This window comes from Hyperolius riggenbachi, chromosome 8, assembly GCF_040937935.1.
Source record: "Hyperolius riggenbachi isolate aHypRig1 chromosome 8, aHypRig1.pri, whole genome shotgun sequence".
NCBI lineage: Eukaryota > Metazoa > Chordata > Amphibia > Anura > Hyperoliidae > Hyperolius > Hyperolius riggenbachi.
Window position 1 is genome coordinate 234,020,209 of NC_090653.1, and position 19,482 is coordinate 234,039,690.

Consider the following 19,482-nt stretch of genomic DNA (forward strand, 5'->3'; position numbering starts at 1 on the left):
GCGCGTGAAACGTCGCATGCGGTGCGCCGAAAACGTTGCATATGGTGCCCCTGAAACGTCACACCAGTGCGCCCGAAAGGTCGCACCGTAGGGCACACTGGTGCGATGTTTCAGGGGCACCATATGCGACTTTTTGGCGCATTGCATGCGACATTTCGCGCACACCAGTGCAACGTTTTTGGCACACCGAGTTAACGTGTGAAGTGCAACGTTTTATGCGTGATGAGTTTTGTGCGACTGTTACTGCGCGCAAAGCTACTTTGCGTGCACTAAGGGGCTTTTCACTGGGGCACTAACACTTAGCGCCCTTTTGTGAATCAAGCCCCATGAGTTTTTTCGGGCAGATAGAGGGCTCGATAGGTAATTTTCACCAGGTTCGATCTGATTTTGATCATATTTCTGATTGATTTTTTTCATGGAAGTGAACGGAAATCTTTCAGTGTATTCCCAGCATAAGAAATGCAGGGAGGTTAAAGATTTAACTTTGTGCTTAGTGCAGACTTCTGCGAAACCCTGTAAGGGTCACTATCACAAAAGCATGGAAAATGGAAAATACATGTGTACACACACATACTTTTTTCAGGGTAAAATGTACTGTAAATTGCTTATTTCCTATGCCGCCATTACTTACTATAGGTATTATTAATCTGACCTACTGTATACAAAGATGTTGGCCGGCCTGCTTACTATTCAGGCAGCTGGACTGTGCCTCTGCCATTCAGGGAGTGCTTTTTGAAAATAAAAGAAATCCTAAGAATCCCTCAATGAGGAGCTGAACTAATCCAAAACTTGTCAGTAAGAGATTCAAAGCTGACTGCAAGCGAGAGCTACATAGGGCAAATCTAATTTGCAGTGCATTTTAGTCTAGTACAAATGTACTTCCGTTGTAAGTACAGGTAGTCCCCAACTTACAAATGCCCGACATATGAACGACCCGCCGATACAAACGCCATGGATTCTGTGTTTCCATGGGAACAAGCCAAAAAACATTTTTCAAACTGGACTTGTAGTTTTTGAGAAAATTGATTTTTTTTTTTAAATTCAAAGAAAATATGGCTTTTAAACTTGTATAAGACGGTACAGAGGGCAGGGGTGGCATGGAGAGGGACACTGGCGGCCCAGGGGGGCACAGAGGAGGTACAGGGGACAGAGATGGCACAATGTTCCAACTTAAGAACAGATTCAGGTTAAGAATGAACCTACAGTCCCTATCTCGTTCGTTAACTGGGGACTACCTGTATGTGCACACATGTATTTTACATGGTCCTATTTTGGGATAGGAGACAATTCCTATGCTCAGATGTTAATACCCTCTGCTTCACCAACCATTTCCTCTTGCATGCATGTTAAATTAAGCTCGAATTAGTGATACAACACATCCCTGGTTTGGACTGCTGAGATTGCTATGTCCAAACACTCGAATGTGTCTTAGTTACTGAGTCGCCTCCTTCAAAGTTATATAAACTCAATGGCAGCTCAGCGCAAAGTGCACCCTCAGCATGTGTGATCTGTTAAGATGAAGTACTTTGAGCCCTCTTGTGGATGGTTATTGTGGATTCAGGAAGTCCTTGTATCTAGGCAACAAGCTAGTGTTTGGATGTTCGAATTTCAGCTATGCAATGCAGGATTCAGTTATAGCATTGATCTCAACTTGTGTATTGGAAAGGTATACTTTTAAGGGATTAAGATAGTTAGTGATTAACAGAGACAGGTCAGAAATAGTTGACCTTTCTCTTGACAAATTATGTCAGAGGTCACTGAGATGGTGTTTGCTTGCTTTCCCCTTGGCACCTGTAACTGACAGTTTCTCTCCTGTTTAGTTCATTTCCAGCATCCCCACCAGCCACCTGAAGTGTTTAAAGGAAGCTGGCCACGGGCCAGGCAAGGATGAAATGACGGATGAAGAGATGGCTGAGGACGAAGAAGAAATTGATCATGCGGAGAGGGAGCTCCGAAGGGGTCAGATCCTTTGGTTCCGTGGCCTGAATCGAATCCAAACGCAGGTATGACCTTAAATCCTTTGCTGGTGATGGTGACGACAGCCATCACTTACTTTGGATAAAGATCTCAGGGGAATGGATCTGTGCTGCATGTCTTTGTATTGCTCTGCCCCGGACGAATGCGATAGAGAACCGTGCATGCATGAATAATCCAAATGTTTGGCATTAATGACCTTTCTCTTCTATCCAGGCTGGCCAGCAAATGCAACAAGATGTTTGCTTAGATAACCAAGAACCCAGCTGCTCTTCCCTTCTGTGTTGTTTAAAGGGAATCTATCATGATTTAAATATAAGTTGGTATATATGTGCTGTTGTCTGTGACATCGGATACTGTTGACAGTGACATCATCTGATTATTCTGTTGACAACCAGAGTGGAATTGAGTTTGGGCCAAAAAACATATGGCACCAGAGGTGTATGTTCATGAACACTTAAATAACACCCATGTAAAAAATTGAAAGATATCCGAAAACTTTTTAGAGGTAGGGAGCCATAAAATATAAGTGGTGGTTTTGAATATGAGGTTTTCTGGCATTCAGATAATTTCCTGGCCTAGAAGCCGAAAAAACCGTAATATAATTACCTGTTTCTTTGAAAAATAAATTCTACCCACATGTTATGTTATAGTTTTAAATGCAGTGGGGGAAGGGTTATAACCATTGTCAATTTGTTATTGACTCTTTATTGATTCTTTTTAACAGTATAGGGTAAAAGACGTTTCCTGTCTCTTGTGACACCCATGGAAGCAACAGAAAGCAAGTAATTTTTTTCTTGTGGTCCCCGACAACAGTAAAAGCATGGTCCAGGCTCTAAACCTGTGTTCCTTCATCCAGCCTCTCTATAAAGTTTTAAGTTAGGCATTTTTTTTTAATAAGAACTAGGTTCATAGTTGTCATGCTGATGACTCGACATTAGTTGTTTCTGAGGGACCCCTGCAAAAACTATGCAGCTGCTAGAGACAGAACCCCTAATCTGTAGACATGATCAGGTGCCTGATCTGTGAATAAAGGTTGTATCTGCCAGTAATCCATTGACCCTATGAAGCCCAATTGATGAACTTGTGATCAATAATAGTAATGGCCTCTGCACAGGTCTTCCATACAACAGCCCCGACCACAGCCCTCACCCCCAACGTGAATTTTGTGTTTTGTAATAGGAGTAAGCCCTTAGGAACCTTCCACACTATGTCACTGTTTGTCCGTTGCATCGCGTCCCAACGGACAATATCATTGCCTCACATGGGGCTATCACATTGGTGTGGCGCGATCTGTCAGGGAAATGTACAGCATGTGGTGCATGTACAGTGCAATGTGCACTTTTCCAGTGACAGTGAGGCATACTATCATTATACTGAATGCCTCACGGTATGGTCGCACTGCAATGCTAGCACACAATGGCACGTTTTGGCTCCGTTGTGTTGCAATATTATCACAAGAGTAAGAAAGTAGCCTTACCCTTGCATACTTTTGATCCTCGCTATTTTTAAAGGTGGCCACACAACATACAATTTTTTAAATATCTGTTCAATTCAAGAATTGCAATCGATTTTTCTGATTGATTGTAACATTTCAAAAATATGACCAATGTACCACTGACAATGTTCAATTTTTCCTCAATTATGATAAAAATGATTGGAAACTCTGAGAAAATTGCTAGGTTGTGTATATTAATAAATTGAGAATCTAACACACACCATACAATCTTTAGAAAAACTGACGAAAAATTTCCAGCATTCTGGATCGATAAAAATAGAAAAAAACAGGAAATCTGATCAGATTTTTCAATCGAATGAAAAAAGAAGAAGATCCAATCATATTTATCGAATTGCCGTAAAATCGGATCCTTTTATTGTATTGTGTGTGTGGCCACCTTAAGAGTTGCATCTCCCACAACCTCAGGAACCCACTAATCTAGTCATTCCCAGAGTTCACCTTTAACCTTCAGAATCTGCCCTATTGAGCTCCTTATTCAGTCAGGAAAGTTTAGTCAAGGTGTTTAACCAGACTGAAAGCCCTCATGTTTAGTATGGTATTTACAAATATGGGGCTTGCTTCATTAAGCTGTGCTGTTAAAGCAGCGCAGCTTAATGTGAAGGAGTGCTCACTATGCATGCCTTACATAGCAGCGCTCGCTGCTATGTATCAAGCTCATGTAGCCCGATCTGACCCCACCAACAGAGAGCTCTGTTGGTGGGGAGAAAAGAAGGGGGGAATCACTTGTGTGCTGTGTTGTGCTGCAGCTTGGCCTTAAAGCTGCAGTGGCCATTTTTACAAAAATTAGCCTGGTCTTTAGGGGGGTTTCCACTGTGGTCCTCAAGTGGTTAAGTAGATGTCAGTAGATCACACCAACCGATTAAAATTGTGCTCCTAATATTTGCAAAATGCTTTTTGTTCATTAAATAAAGTTTTATTTAATACTTCAAAGTATACCTCTTACACACCTGCACAACAGAATTTGAGCAGATGATGGGGGAGAAAAACGATACATAATCAGATGCTATTTTCAGTTAAAATTTAATAGGTCCAGAAATACACGAGGAAAAAAGTATTATGAAAACTTTGGCTTTTCCAGTATAAGTCAATGTCTGTCTCATCCCTTCCACCTCAAGCTTATTTATTGATACTGGAAAATGATGGATGGCTTCACTGCCCTATAAGGACACTCCAGAGCTCAGCTCACTATATTTCCACTTTGACTTCAGCAACATGTACATCTGGATCTACTGATTTACTGAAGGTAATCTCAGATTATCTATTATTTTATCACACTGCAAGGACTGGTCCCAGTTTGAGGAGTCCGTTAACATAAGTTGTTAGCATGAACTGGTTCGTATAAATGAGTATCTAGTAGGGATGATCAGAGTTATGCACATTTATATGCAAATATTGGCAGCTTCAAAATGAACCAATCACTTTAAACCTGGGTATAATTTGATTGTTCCATTTTCAAACTGCATACATTTGCATAAAAATGGCATAAATTTACATAAACTCAGAAGAATTTACATCACTTTAATCATCCCTAGTATCTAGTAACTTCTATAGAGATGAAGAGTATAATCATTCCTGTAGATCAGGGTTGTCTAGCTCCAGTCCTGGAGGGCCATATCCATGCCAATGTTTAGAATGGACTGAGAAATGGAGAAATGGGTTAGACCACACCTTTCCTGAGTCAGTTCCATCAATTAATTTGTGCTGTGCCAAAAATGTGTGAGGACCTCAGCCCTTGGGGACTGGAGTTGGATAGCCCTGCTGTAGATTATCAGATGTGGTTATATTAATGACAATGGACCAGTAAGGAGCAACATTTTTCAACACACAACAGACTTCCAGTCTGGTAATCACATGGGATGGGGGGAATCCACATCTTCCTTCTTTCTTCTTTTAGCAACCTTGCTAGACTACAGAGCAAAGATATATATAGCGATGATATGTCAGTTTCAGTATAGATGGGGGTAGGTTATTATTATTATGTTATTTTTTCTTTATGTAATGCAGGTAGCTCGGGAAAAGCAGAGACAGTGGATTCATAGAAGGTACACAGACTAACACTCATTGACAGATCTTACTAACGTATTATGCTGAAGTGGCAGCAAATCCAAATAATAAGGATTTACTGCCACTCCAGAGGTACGTGGCAGTGAGTGACCACAAGAAATGTGGTGTATAGTTAAAATGGCAATGAATGGTTCGAAACAGCAAACATCCTTTCACTTGAAGTTATATTTTGTGATAGATTCCCTTTGTTATCCAAACATGATTCACCAAAGAAACAAACACATTTATATCTTCAGCAGTCTATTTCACCAAAGAAATGTGTAGAAATTCTCATGTCTTTGGAGTAATAGTGATTGGCAACAATAGCATTATGTCAAGCGGTTTATATGCACTTTACATGTCACCTTAAAACAGTTTTCTACCATATTCTACCAAAATGATGTCCGTTTGAACACAGTAAAAGGAGCAGGTTGTATGGGTGCAGTACAGTGGGGTAAATATTATTTTGAACATTTTACCCATCAGCAGCTTCAACAGTTATCTCATTTAAGATCAATGCACTGCTTTTGGCCTCAGTCGGTAGAGCTTGGTGTGCTTCAAATTCTTAGAATGATTTGATGTCTCTCTGCTAGCAGAAAATATAGAAACTGAAAGCAGACGTCTTGTGTTATTGTCTCACACTGCCCCCTAGTGACAAGTGCCCGTAAATACACATTACAGCAGTACTAATTAGAAGCAGGGAAATGTAACAAGGGAAAAAATAAAAATGGCCTGGTGCACTTGCAAGCCTCTAAATATATTGGCTGCTATTATTTTAAACACTACTTTTTTGTATGTGTTTGCATGTATTTTAAATATTACGATTTCGGTAATAGTGGTTTTTTCACTGAAAAAGGATGATGGCTGGAATGCCAGAGCGACCCTGATGGAAAAAAAAACATTTGGGATTAGGCTTAGATGCAATTCCACTTTTATCCTAAAAGGAATTTTATGTATTTCAATACCCTGATCAGTCCTACCTCAAATGGCCTTAAAATGTAAAGTGGCTCTAAATTTAAAGTTTAGGATCAATTGGAACTTGTAATCAGGTTCCCTTTCATTAAACCTTATTACAGTACATAAAAACAAGGAACACCAAGAGCCCCAATAGTGTAATATGTACTGGTAAATGGTTACTAGATAGAGTAAATATTAATACTCACAAACTAGGGTTACCATTAGGCAACCACTGTAAAGGCAGGTGGGGAGATTTTCCTGACCCCACTCAGGAATAAGAAGTCGCTCTCTGTAGATGAGAAAAAAGGGGGTTCAACCCTCCAACCCAGGGAGGACTCAATATTATGCAGGAGAACAGAGGCGCCAAAAGGATAAAAGGAAGCTAAATGAGCTTAAAAACCAAATTCTTGGTAAATAGAGGAGGTAGTGGTGGACTTACCTCCTCCAAGTAGACACACAACGACTGTAGTAAAGACAGTCAATATATTTTATTTATGAACTCCAAATATGCAAAAGCGTTTCGCAGGCTTGATCCCGCTTCATCAGGCAATAACAACGGAGCAATAGCATATGTGGTCAGTAGAAGAGCCAGGCACCTCTGTTATTACAGTACATGGGCACTGCATTGATCTCTGTTGCAGCACTAACCCCATTTAATTACACTGAATGAGACAACACTCCATCGTGTGTAAAAATGTGTACAGCTAGGCACTTGCTCAAAAGATCCATTCTCATTCTCTCCCACATGGGCCCTTATTCAGTTCACTTTGCTCCTACGTTTTCTCCTAGGTGATATTTTCACATCTTATCAATGCCTTTCAAAGGACACCTGAACTGAGAGGGATGTGGAGGCTGCCATATTTATTTCCTTTTGAACAATACCAGTTGCCTGGCAGGCCTCTGGAATTCTTTGACTGCAGCAGTATCTGGATCAGAAACAAGCATTTGGGCAATCCAGTCAGATTCCAGTTCGAAACACCTGATCTGCATATACTTGTTCCGGATTTATGGCTAAAACATATTTGAGGCTGAGGGTCAGCAGGACAGCCAGGGAATTGGTATTGTTTAAAAGGAAATTAATATGGCAGCCTCCAAATCCCTCTCACTTCAGGTGTCCTTTATGCCACCAGCAAGCAGAAAAATACTCAGAATAATTTTGACAGTACTTTTTCATACTTTTTTAATTGCAGAATGCTGAATAAGTACTTTAAAGGAATACTGTAGGGGGGTCGCGAGAAAATGAGTTTGAACTTACTTCTTACTTCTAATGGTTCCCCGCAGACATCCTGTGCAGGCGCAGCCACTCACCGATGCTCCGACCCCGCCTCTGGTTCACTTCTGAAATTTCAGACTTTAAAATCTGAAAACCACTGCGCCTGCGTTGCCGTGTCCTCGATCCCACTGATGTCACCAGGCGTGTATTGAGCAGGCCCTGTATGGTCTGTGACTGTGCAGTAAGCTCCTGGTGATATCATTGGGAGCGAGGACACAGCAACGCAGGAGCAGTGGTTTTCAGACTTTAAAGTCTGAAATTCCAGAAGTGAACCGGAGGCGGGGCCAGAGCATCGGTGAGTGGCTGTGCGGGCACAGGATGTCTGCAGGGGACCATTAGAAGCTCTGGGTAAGTTCAACTAATTTTCCCCCGACCTCCCTACAGTATTCCTTTAACCACTTGCCGACCAGGGGATTTTTCTGTGATCAGTGCTGCGTGGGCTCTACAGCCCGCAGCACCGATCAGGAGTGCAGCAGGGCGATCAGACTACCCCCCTTTTTTCCCCACTAGGGGGATGTCCTGCTGGGGGGGGTCTGATCGCCGCCGGCTGCATTTGCTTAGCGGGGGGGGGGCTCTTCAAAGCCCCCCTCCGCAGCGTTCTCCGCCGTCTTGCCCGCTCCCTCCCTCTCCCTCCCCCTGTAAGCTGCGCAGGACGGATTTCCGTCCTGCGCATTGAAGGATAGGCTTCAGCCTATCATATGCTGGCGATCCCCGGCCAATCAGAGGCCGGGGATCGCCGATCTGCCTTACGGCGCTGCTGCGTATGATGTAAACAGCGGGGATTTCTTCCCCGCCTGTTTACATTTTGCCGGCGAGCCGAGATCGGCGGCTCTCCGGCTGTTCACGGAGACACCCTCCGTGAACTGATATGAAAAGGCCGCTCCATGGTAAACCGCAGAAGACCAGTTTACGCCAATCGGCGTTAGCTGATCGTCAAGAGGTTAAACAGAAGATGAAAAATTATCTTGTAGGAGAAAATTTAGGGAAAAAAGTGAATTGCATATTTGTCCAGTTGTACTAGTTGCCCTTATACTACCAGAAATTTTCAGTCAATTGATATAAATCAAGGAACTGTTCTGGGCTAGAGATGGCCCGAACGGTTTGCCGGGGAACCGATTCGTGCGGACATCGGTGGTTCACGTTTGTTGTGAACCGCGAACTATATGCGATTTCGACCCGTCCCCTATACTACATCATTAGGCTAAACTTTGACCCTCTACATCTGCGTCAATTCCCCGGCCATACGCTTTCTTTAACAATGGTAGAGAAAAAACCATCAACAGTCTGAGCATTGATGAACCCCTGGACTACTGGGTGCGCAGGCTTGACCTGTGGCCAGAGCTGTCACAATTTGCCATCCAACTTCTGGCTTGCCTAACCTCAAGTGTCCTAGAAAGAACCTTCAACGCAGCTGAAGGCATTGTCACTGAGAAGAGAAGTCACCTAGGTCAAAAAAGTGTTCAGTACCTCACCTTTATCAAAATGAATGAGGCATGGATCCCGGAGGGCTACTGCCCGCCCGAAGACTGTCAGTCCCCGCACACAGCATCTCTGCCTGCACGCTATGTGACTGCCTGCTCCAAGACTAAGTCGGTCCCCAGTCCCCACACAGCATCTCTGCCTGCAGGCCGCTTGACTGCCTTCTCCGCCACCACCAACAGGGTCCAGGACTCCAGGCGGATTCCTGAATTTTTAAGGCCGCTGCTAGCAGTGGCCGCTAATAAAACCTATAACAATTTTTTTCTGGTGGGTGTCAGGGTTGCCAACCCAATTTCTTATTTTTGCTGGACAAAATGGTCAAAAAATCTGGACACCCCAAGTTTGGGACGGACAGGGGTGGAGTCACGGGGCGGAGTCAGTAGCGGGCTTTTTGGGGAACTTCTTGTGATTTCGAGGAGGAGAGAATTGACCTTCATCCCAATCAGTAGCTGATACGATACCCTCTTCCCCATGAGAAATCTTTTCCTTTTCCCAAACGGATTATCAGAGGACTCTGAATGGCTGATATTGTAATGAAACCCCTCCCACAGTGTGATGTCAGTACCATGGGTCTGACATCACACTGCGGGAGTCTTGCTGCATTGTGGGAAATAACAGCTATATCCAACTGCCAAAATGCAAGCAGCATCTCCTTCCACTGCACTGACATCACCTGCCAGCAGTAAAATTGTCACCATGTGATAAATGTCAGAATGTAAATCAGGGAGAGGAAAGATTTTACAATGAGCAAACACTGACTAAATCATTTATACACAATTGTAAAAATGAAGCACTTTTTTATTACATTATGTTCACTGAAGTTCCTCTTTAAGTGTAAACCATTGCTAAATAAATACATTTCCATGTCCTCTAAGAGGTTCTGCAGCAGTTATGTAAGTAAGTAAACCAGAGATAAGACATACTTACCTTTTATACATACCTGGGGATTGCTCCAGACCCATGGGCCCAGATCGCTCGCTCCCACCGCCAGTACTGGGTCCTGTAACTTCCTCCTGTCACAGCCAGTCTGCACAAGAGAAGTGCACCCTCTACGTATCTCTCCAGCGGGAGCTGGAGAAATACGTAACGTAAATAGCCTCAGACTGGTAGCAACTGGAGGAAGTTACGGGACCCAGTACCAGAGCTGCTGCAGGCAGTGGAGGACAGCGGCGTGGGAGCATGGGGCGATCCGTGCGCATGGGGCTGGAGCAAGCTCCAGGAGGTATGTATAAAAAGGTAAGTATGTCTCATCTCTGGTATACTTTAAGTTTACCAAGCATGGTACCCCATTGGTAGCCTTTCTAAGTCTGAGACTCCTTGTGGCAGTGGGCCTGGCTGGCAGGCAGCCAGGCAGTGGCACTAGTAACAGTCAGGTACTTAGGGTAGGGAGGGGGGACCCAGCATCCCCACCAGTGACCAAACTGACTGACTCTCAGACTCACCAACACCCACACTCGCTTGGCCATGGAATGCTGCTGATTGGCCTCTCTCTCTCTCTGGCTGGCAGCAGGTGAAAGCATGCTCTTGCTCTGACTGTCACTAAAAGATGATATGAGGGTACAACAAGTCCCAGCATGCTTTGTCAGTAGCAGATGACAGGGGGACACTGCAGTGCAAGTCCCAGACCCAGAGTCCCAGCATGCTCTGTCTGAAGAGCACTAAAAGTCCCAGACTCCCAGCATGCATTGCAATGTCAGTAGAAGAGGGGGCAGTGCACTACAAGTCCCAGGCACTTAGGCAGCATGCTGTCAGATGATGTGCAGCAGGACTACAATACAATTGGCACGCCATGATCACTACAGACAGGACGACAAGTCCCCAACTCCCCCTCCACAGGGACAGCACAGCTCCCCCAACTCTAAGTCTCCCCCAGGACCCCCACTCCAGTCCCTTCCCACTCCCAGGTTCTCCATTCACTGACTGTCCCCTCACGGTCACCTGAGCTCACACACACCTCACAGACTCGCCAGTCGCCTCTCACTCGGTCTGCAGGGCACTCTGCACAGTAGGCAGCTAAGCTGAGCTCACACACACTACTATATGGCGCGGTGCCTCTCTCTCTCAGACTCACAGAGTGTGCTGGGCCGGCTGTTTGTTTCCCTTCTGGCGGGCGGTGGTGGCTGCTGGGCTCAAATCAGTCTGGACTCAGGGCTGCTCAGCTGCTTGCTGGATGCTGGCTGTGGCGCTGACCTGCGGCAGTGTGGCTGCGACCTCCGCTCCGACCAGCCGTGACAGTGATTTCACTCGCCGTCCTCCTCTTGTGACTCACTGTGCTGGCTGGGCTGGGCCGGCTGCCTGCATCTCTCCTATTGGGCAGCGAGTGGCGCCAGCTCCAAAAAGACGTTCTCTTATTGGAAGGAACCCGGGGAGGAGGAGGGACTGGCTGAGGGAGGGAGGAAATAGAGCGTGTATGGCGAAATGCGCATGCACAGAAAAGATTTGCAGAATTAGTGCGTATTTGGACGGACGACTGCCCATGAAATACGGGCAGTACGGACAGCTGTATTTTAAGCGCTTTTGTACGGACAGTCCGTCTTTTGACGAACGCTTGGCAACCCTGGTGTGTGTACATGCCTGCCTAAATTTTCTGGCTGCAGCTGCAATAACAAAACAAAAGGCATGTACATGTGTCAATTCCCCTTCATGATCGTTACCTTGCCACGGTGAAGGGGCTTGCATATCACAGTGAAGCAATGACCGCTTGCTTTATGAGTGTGTCGGGGGGGGGGGGGGGAGGCACACCCAAGATAATAAGGTTGTTGCTTCATTGTGGACAAACCAAATTCGATCAGCTGGACAGTCACTGTTGTTCTATCAGTCACTGTTCTACCTCAGCCCGACGACCATATGGGCTTGAAAACCGCTATCACCTGCACTCTTGCCATGGTGCCACCAGTCCAGCATGGCCGTCACTACACAAACAGCTGTTTGTGGTGCGTTACACTCAGGGCCGGCCCTAGACTTTTTGCCGCCTGAGGCAAATTTTAAAAAAAATTATTGCTGCCGCCCCCCCCCCCCGCCGAGCTAGAGGGGTAGCGGGCAGGGCGGGGGTATTGGGCCTAGCGGCGGGGAGGGGGGTCGGACCCCCCCTCCCTCGCCTGGGTCCCCGTCCTCCGCTCCCCTCCAGCCTTAAATACATCCGAACTAGCGCAACTCGTAAGAGGCAGTGGGCGGGGAGGACTCACCTCTTCCTCGCTCGATCCAGCGTGCGCTCCACTGACGTCCCTTCCTGCAGCGCCGTCCATTTACAATACAGTGTAAAAGCACAATTCATTCAGCTGTCATACCTAATTGTGTATGAAGCAGAAATAAATAAGAAAACGGGATACATAGCAGTGACTGCAAGCCAGATACCTAGATATTAAGGTGTTGGGGAGGTTGTGGGCCCTGTGGCCCTCTTAGTCTAATAGCAATCAGTGTGTGACAGCTGGGGTGGGAGGGATGGAGGGGCGCACTTTGGTGTCTCAGCCTTGGGTGCTGGAGGACCTTGTCCCTGCTCTGGCAGGCACCTTCCTATCTAATCTATACTGCAGGGTACCTACCTGTCTAGTCAATACTGCAGGCACCTATCTAATCTATACTGCAGGGCACCTACCTATCTAATCTATACTGCGGGGCACCTACCTATCTAACCTATACTGGAGGCACCTACCTATCTAACCTATACAGAGTGTGTGCTTCCACAACGTGTGTATCCACAGCATATATCTCTAGGCCCCGCATATGACACTCGCCCCAGGCCCCGCGTACTCTAAGGCCACCTCTGATCACAGACCAATTTTACCCCCTTCCATGTAGTATGAGAGCCATACCTTCACAGTCTATTCTATGGAGCTGCACTCCCCATCAGATAAAATCTTTGCAAGATGCTGCACACAAAGATGCCCGTACACATTCAAAAGATCATTATCTGCAAAAGATCTCTTCCTGCAAAAGATCCATTCCTGCAAAATGCATTCATAGTCTATGAGATCTGCAGATCCTCATACACACCTTGTTTAACAGACTTCATCTGCATATCTGGCAATCATATGAAAATCCATCCTGGTGGATCTGATCTGCAGATGATCTGCAGATGATTGTCTGTTAAACAAGGTGTGTATGAGGATCTGCAGATATCATACACTATGAATGCATTTTGCAGGAACAGATCTTTTGCAGATACTGATCTTTTGAATGTGTACAGCATCTTTGTGTGCAGCATCTTGCAAAGATTTTATCTGATGGGGAGTGCAGCTCCATAGAATAGACTGTGTAGGTATGGCTCTCATACTACATGGAAGGGGGTAAAATTTGTCTGTGATCTTGCCTTTTCCATAGACTTTTATCTCAAGTGTGTATGCAGCATTAGTCTTATATCCCAAAGGCCCATGGTGATTCTAACGAGCAACAACGAAAAAGACAATATAACTTTTAGTAATCTAAACCATATCAGGTAAAATATTTAGTACATCTGTTTTATTATATTTATCTTGTATATATCCGTAAACAAACTTTTTGGTGCTACACCTGCACCTCTACGTCTCAAGGTTTTGAGAGAAAAGAGCAAAGTCCTCAGACGGATTACTTGATTTGATTGGTGAATGATTACTTGGACCCAATGTGATCGGTGGAACTATACACTTTTTTTAACTGCATTACTGCAAATTAGACCTTTCTTGTGCTTATAAACCTGAACAGTCGACCATGCAGGTGGAGCGCCAAAAAATATTAGATTAAAATTCATGAAATGTAGTATTTTCTAAATAAAAATAATTTAGAAAATGTATTTTGTAGTAATAAGTGCTTATATATATATATATATATATATATATATATATATATATATATATATATATATATAGCTGTTATAGTACTTTGAAATTCTAAGGAGAATGTATGTATAAATTGGGAGCAACCTACATGGCATCCACATGATACTGTTACTGAGCATAAAGTCATGTTTTCATGTTTTTAAAAATACACATGACAACATCAATGCTTTATGGCCCTTATTTAATTCACTTTTTCCCACTTTTTCCTCCTAAGTTTTCTTCTGAAAAATGGACCAATCAAAAGCTTTCCATTTATAAAAACATTTACTTTCATTGCAGAGAGCAGTAAAAGTTTGTACTGCTCTGCTTATCTCCGCTAATTGGCAAATGTAATCATTGCCATCTAGAAGCTCTCTGCCTGGGCATTCCGCTCCTGATGTGACTCAGCCATTGCCACGGCTATTCAGCAGGAGAGGGGAGGGGGAGCAAAGTGGAGAGACCAGGAAAGAGCTTATTATGGCCAGCAATAAATACTGTACTGCATTGAAAGTAAACATTTTTACACACAGGGAATGCTTTCAATTGATATTTTATGTACCTAGTAGATTAGTTTTAGGTGTTAAATCACACTTAAGGGTATTAATACTGTTCTGTACATAACTTACTAATTTATTAATAATCAGCATAAAAATGTAATAGTATTAAAATTGGTCAAAAGAAAGGGAGTCACAATCATTATTTTTTTTATATTATTGTTTTTTTATGTATATAGTGTCAACATTTTCTGTGGTGCTATACAGAATACAAAACCGATAATGGCGTGGACCATGCATACATACAAACCAGCTGAGCACAATCCAGCAACAGAAGGACAAGATACATAAATGGTTCTTGTGTGGTGTAAAACATCTAGCAATATAGGGTCATGTTCATTTGATAGACTTAGTACAGCAGAAACAAGTCACTCTAGGGGAAGGACCCTGCCCTTCTGAGTTTACAATCTAAAGCAGGGGTCAGGAACCTTTTTGTCTGAGAGAGCCATAAACGCCACATATTTTAAAATGTATTTCCGTGAGAGCTATACAATATTTTTCAAACTGGGATTGTGCGCATGTGCAACACTTCCCTGTTGCCATGGTGATGTGTATACTGTTGATCCGCCAGGCAGCAGAAGTGTCAGACACGTGTTCAGCTTTTCTTGGGCTTCGGCAATATCAACAATTTCCCCGAGAGCTGGACAGGAGAAATACCAACTAACAGCTTGTACAATTAGCTAGCTGACTTGGAGGTTTATTCACTTTGTAGGATGAGATCCCTGCACTTTGATTGGCCCAATAGGCTGCCTGTCAATTCACAGGCAGCCTATTGGGCCAAAGTGCAGGAATCTCATCCTACAAAGTGATTGGATCTGACAGGGCCCAGAGTAGGACAATTGGAACAGCTGTTTGTTTTGGTGTAACGCAAGTAAGTTAGTAGTGCATGCTACAGCAGTAGCGTGCCTACTTTGAAAATGTTACTTGGGCTGCCACACTAAGCTGTGCTGCTTAAGCAATGTGGCTTAGTGAATCAACCTCTACTGATTTGTCTGTGAGCCAGATGCAGCCATCCAAAGAGCCACATCTGGCTCCCAAGCCATAGGTTCCCTTCCCTGATCTAGAGAGTAGTGTGCTTAATGGTTTTATTGCTTTGGGTGTCTCCACTAGAGAGAATATCTCCCACTTAATGTCCCTGGGACATCAATGGAGTTTTGTGGCATTAACCCCCAGCATGATTATTTCTGGATTTTAGGGTCTTTTTAAAGGGTTTCAGCCCCTAAAATCAGGAAAAAAAACATGCTGCCAGAACGCAGGCAGCAGTCTCTGCTCTCACTCATCTCTCTGGGCTCCAGCGTTGCAATTTTTCTTACGTCCTCTAGGTGGCGCTTTAACTCTGTGGTGAGATCAATGATGGCGATCTCACCAGAGAGATTCAGAGCCTTTGAGGACAGGAAAGAGAATGGCTACCGACTTCTGGATCCCCTGGGTGGGGAGTAAAAACGCCCGCTGCACGCTATACTCTGCATAGAGCTCCCAGCGGCTAGCCCAAGCTACAAAATGGTAGTCCCATGGACAGGAAAAGTGGCGTTAAAAACTAGTCAGATACTCAAACTTTCATTCTGTACAAAGAGTATTTTATTTGTTGTCTCTGTCACTCTTGAAATGTTCCCACTTCATATCCTGCCAGGATGTGATGGGAATGATTGCAGCTGGGGTGAAAGAAGAACAATAAAAAGTGAGTTTGAAACTCCTTATCACCCTATCCAAAAATAAAAATATTTTCCAGAAATAGGACTTAAAACACATTGAACTGTACATTATACTGTCTGTCATAGTTAACTGGTCACTGTGGTTTGTTACCTGTTCTACTTCATTGTGCCAGTAGTCTACTTAAAGTGAACCAGAGATGAAAATGAACTAATGAGATAAACAATTGGATCTGTCCTTCTACTTCTAAAAATGATTCTTTTATATATCTCAAGGTTTTATTTTATTTATAAACATTTACAAAGCAGATTTAATATTTCATAGTGTCTGCTCAATTGCAGTATCTCAAGAATCCCAGAGTGAAAATACATGAACTAGCAACCTTTTTTATCTTTTCTCTCATAGTAAAAAGCCCAGGTATTTGCATAGGAATGTGTTATATAGCTGTAATTTGTTAACAGTCAGCTGACTGGGTCCTGACTGAAGAAAAACGGTCAGTTCCATAGCTAATTATAAACTCTTTCAGGCAGGAAAAAAAGAAAAGCCGCACAGCACAACAAGTCTGTATGCTTGCCACTGTATATGCACATGTCTATTTCATCATGTCACATGTCATCTCTGGTACTCTTTAAGATATATTAGTCTTAAACCCGTTGTATGTCCAGTATTATCTGTGTGCTGCTTATTCTGACATTATGATGTATATTATTTAAATAACTACTGTGCCTTTCTTGGAACCAAATTTAAAGCACTACCATCACGAAAAAACGGTATCATTTAATAAACTATAAAAAGAACGTATAATATTAATACATGTGTAAACAAACATATAAGGTACATTTGTCTGAGGGTAAAATGCACTTTAAAAAAGTTTTTTCTTCCTGTCATTTGCAGTAGGTAGTATTCTTCTAACAGCTCAGAATCTATTATCGACCATCTCCTCATGGGTGATTCACAGAATGTCCTTTATTTTCAAAAGTATTCCCTGGACAGAAGTGGCACGGCCTAACAAATTGCCTGAATAATGTGCACACGATTAGGCAGGCTGGCTGACATATCTTTATAGGTCCTTTCCACAGTGTTTATTTTAATAGTATGACGGAAACTTGTGAATCCTCCATTAAGAGATCTACTAGTCCAAGTCCTGTTGGTGCAACCTATATGGATGTGTACACATGTATTTTAAATTTTATAGTTCTTCGTGATATTGGTCCTTTAATCTTGTTATTTAATGTAGTGCTGATTATTGGTAAATTGTATGACAGTATTGTATTATATAAATACAAGTAGATTACAATATGCCATTGTATGATATTTACTGCTGCATCTGAAACACTCCCGGGCTCAATTATTCAATTCACTTTTTCTCCTAAGTGATATTTTCACACCGTATCTAAGGAAAAAAAAACATTTTTTTAGTCACCCACAAACAAGGAAATACTCAGAATAATTTTGACTTATTTTTTTACCTACATTGGTACTTTTTCAGTAGCAAAGTGCCGAAAAGTATTTTAATTTTGAAGATGAAATTAAAAAATGATCTCCTAGGAGAAAATGTAGGAATTGAATTAGGGCCCAGTTTTCATGTCTTTGTATAATCTGACAGATTGGAGGGATTTTAGACTATAGACAGGGTCCAGTGCATACAGGCTGCATATAAAAATGTAGTTGTTCATATGTGAAATTTCATTACAAAAGCTACATCAATTAAGTTATATATTTGTTTTATTGATTATAGACTGCTTTAAAAACTGATTGTTAAAGAGAGTCTGAAGCCTCCCCAAATCACTGTTTTTACTTCACAATCCTGTTAAGCATGAATGCCTTACCTGAGACGCCGCACAACGTTTCAGGAAGGGCATTCATGCTTAATAAGGTTGTGAAGTAAAAACAGTGTTTTGGGAAGGCTTCAGGCTTTCTTTAAAAAATACATAATTAAAAAAGGTGGCAATCATTTATTACCAACAAAAGAGTTGCCTTCAAAAATAGTGTTAAAGTGAATGGGAACCGCATTAAAAAAAATGAAGCAAATACTTACCTAAGGAGAGGGAAGGCTCTGGGTTGTATACAGCCTTCCGTCTCCTCTCTCTGTGCTCTCTATCCTGTGCTGGCTCCCCCCCTTCCATTTCAATCTTCAGGAGCCGTGTCCTCCCGAAGACGTGCGGATCCATACTGCACAGGCGTGAGCGTGCAAGAAAGCGTGCTTGCGCAGGCGCAGTACAGGGGAGCCCTTCTTCAGGGGCACTCTGGCTCCGTGAAGACTTCTGAGGCCTCCTTTGGCCGGGTAAAGCAGTATTTGACTAAATTAGTCAAATACTGCTACCGGGCAAGCCAGCATCGGAATGACGGGACCAGGAGAGGACCCGGAAGGCTCTATAGGACCCAGAGCCTTCCCTCTCCTTGGGTAAGTATCTGTCTCATTTTTTTAATGCGGTTCCCATTCACTTTAAATGTGAAACGGGTTCAATGTAATATAAAAATGTTATCTTGGTTATGCTGTTCTTAGGATTCTGTGTGAATAGTGCTTTTCTCTGCTGTGTTACAAAGGTATTGTTGTTTACACCAGGGGCCTAATTTACTAATGGATCTCCAGGGCAGAAATCCATGGAGATAACAACTGATTTTCGTTTCTGTCAATCCCAGGGATACCTTAGTAAATCAGGCTCAAAGTATGTTAGACAAGTAGAAGGCAGTAACCATGGGAGACTGATAAATCACAAGGCTAATGTAGCCAAGGGTGAAAGTAACCTACAGAATGCCAACCAAAGCCATAATTTTTAATTTGGATGGAGTTCCTCTCACTGGTGTTTTCTAACTTTTCCCAAAGGAACATTTGAAATGAAAACAATAAAAAAGAAAAAAAAAAACACTATGTCATTTTCTCTCCTACAGATGGAGGTAGTGAGTACCTTCAAGAGAAGCGGTTCATTTCAGGGTGCTGTGCGTCGGCGTTCCTCGGTCCTCAGCCAACTCCATGATGTAACAAATATTTCTACTCCCACTCATGTAATTCTCTCTGCTGCCAATGCCACCAGCACTGCTGGGAGTGAGTGTGATTTCCTTACTGCTCATCAGTAACATTCTAAAACCCACCTTTCTACAAGTTATTTTATCCTCTTTTTTGCAGTCTTGCATTTTCTGCTCACCGTGATTTTTTTCTTTATTTATTGCTTTGTCTAGTCTTTTTCAGTGAAGGTGGTATATAATTTCTAAAGCCATATTCTCCTTTATTCTTAAGTA

At 43.1% G+C, this 19,482-nt stretch overlaps 1 protein-coding gene across 14 annotated transcripts in view; it reads left to right on the plus strand.

Moving 5' to 3' along the window:
- ATP2B3 (ATPase plasma membrane Ca2+ transporting 3) overlaps positions 1-19,482 on the plus strand; it is a 495,057-nt gene that overhangs the window by 460,114 nt on the left and 15,461 nt on the right. For 11 of the 14 annotated variants that reach the window (XM_068248338.1, XM_068248335.1, XM_068248345.1 and 8 more), the window contains one exon: positions 1,821-2,003. In XM_068248338.1, the coding sequence (XP_068104439.1) occupies positions 1,821-2,003 (183 nt within the window). Of the gene's footprint in view, positions 1-1,820; positions 2,004-19,134; positions 19,289-19,482 lie in introns of all 14 variants that reach the window. The other 3 variants (XM_068248348.1, XM_068248349.1, XM_068248350.1) reach the window with 1 other exon arrangement.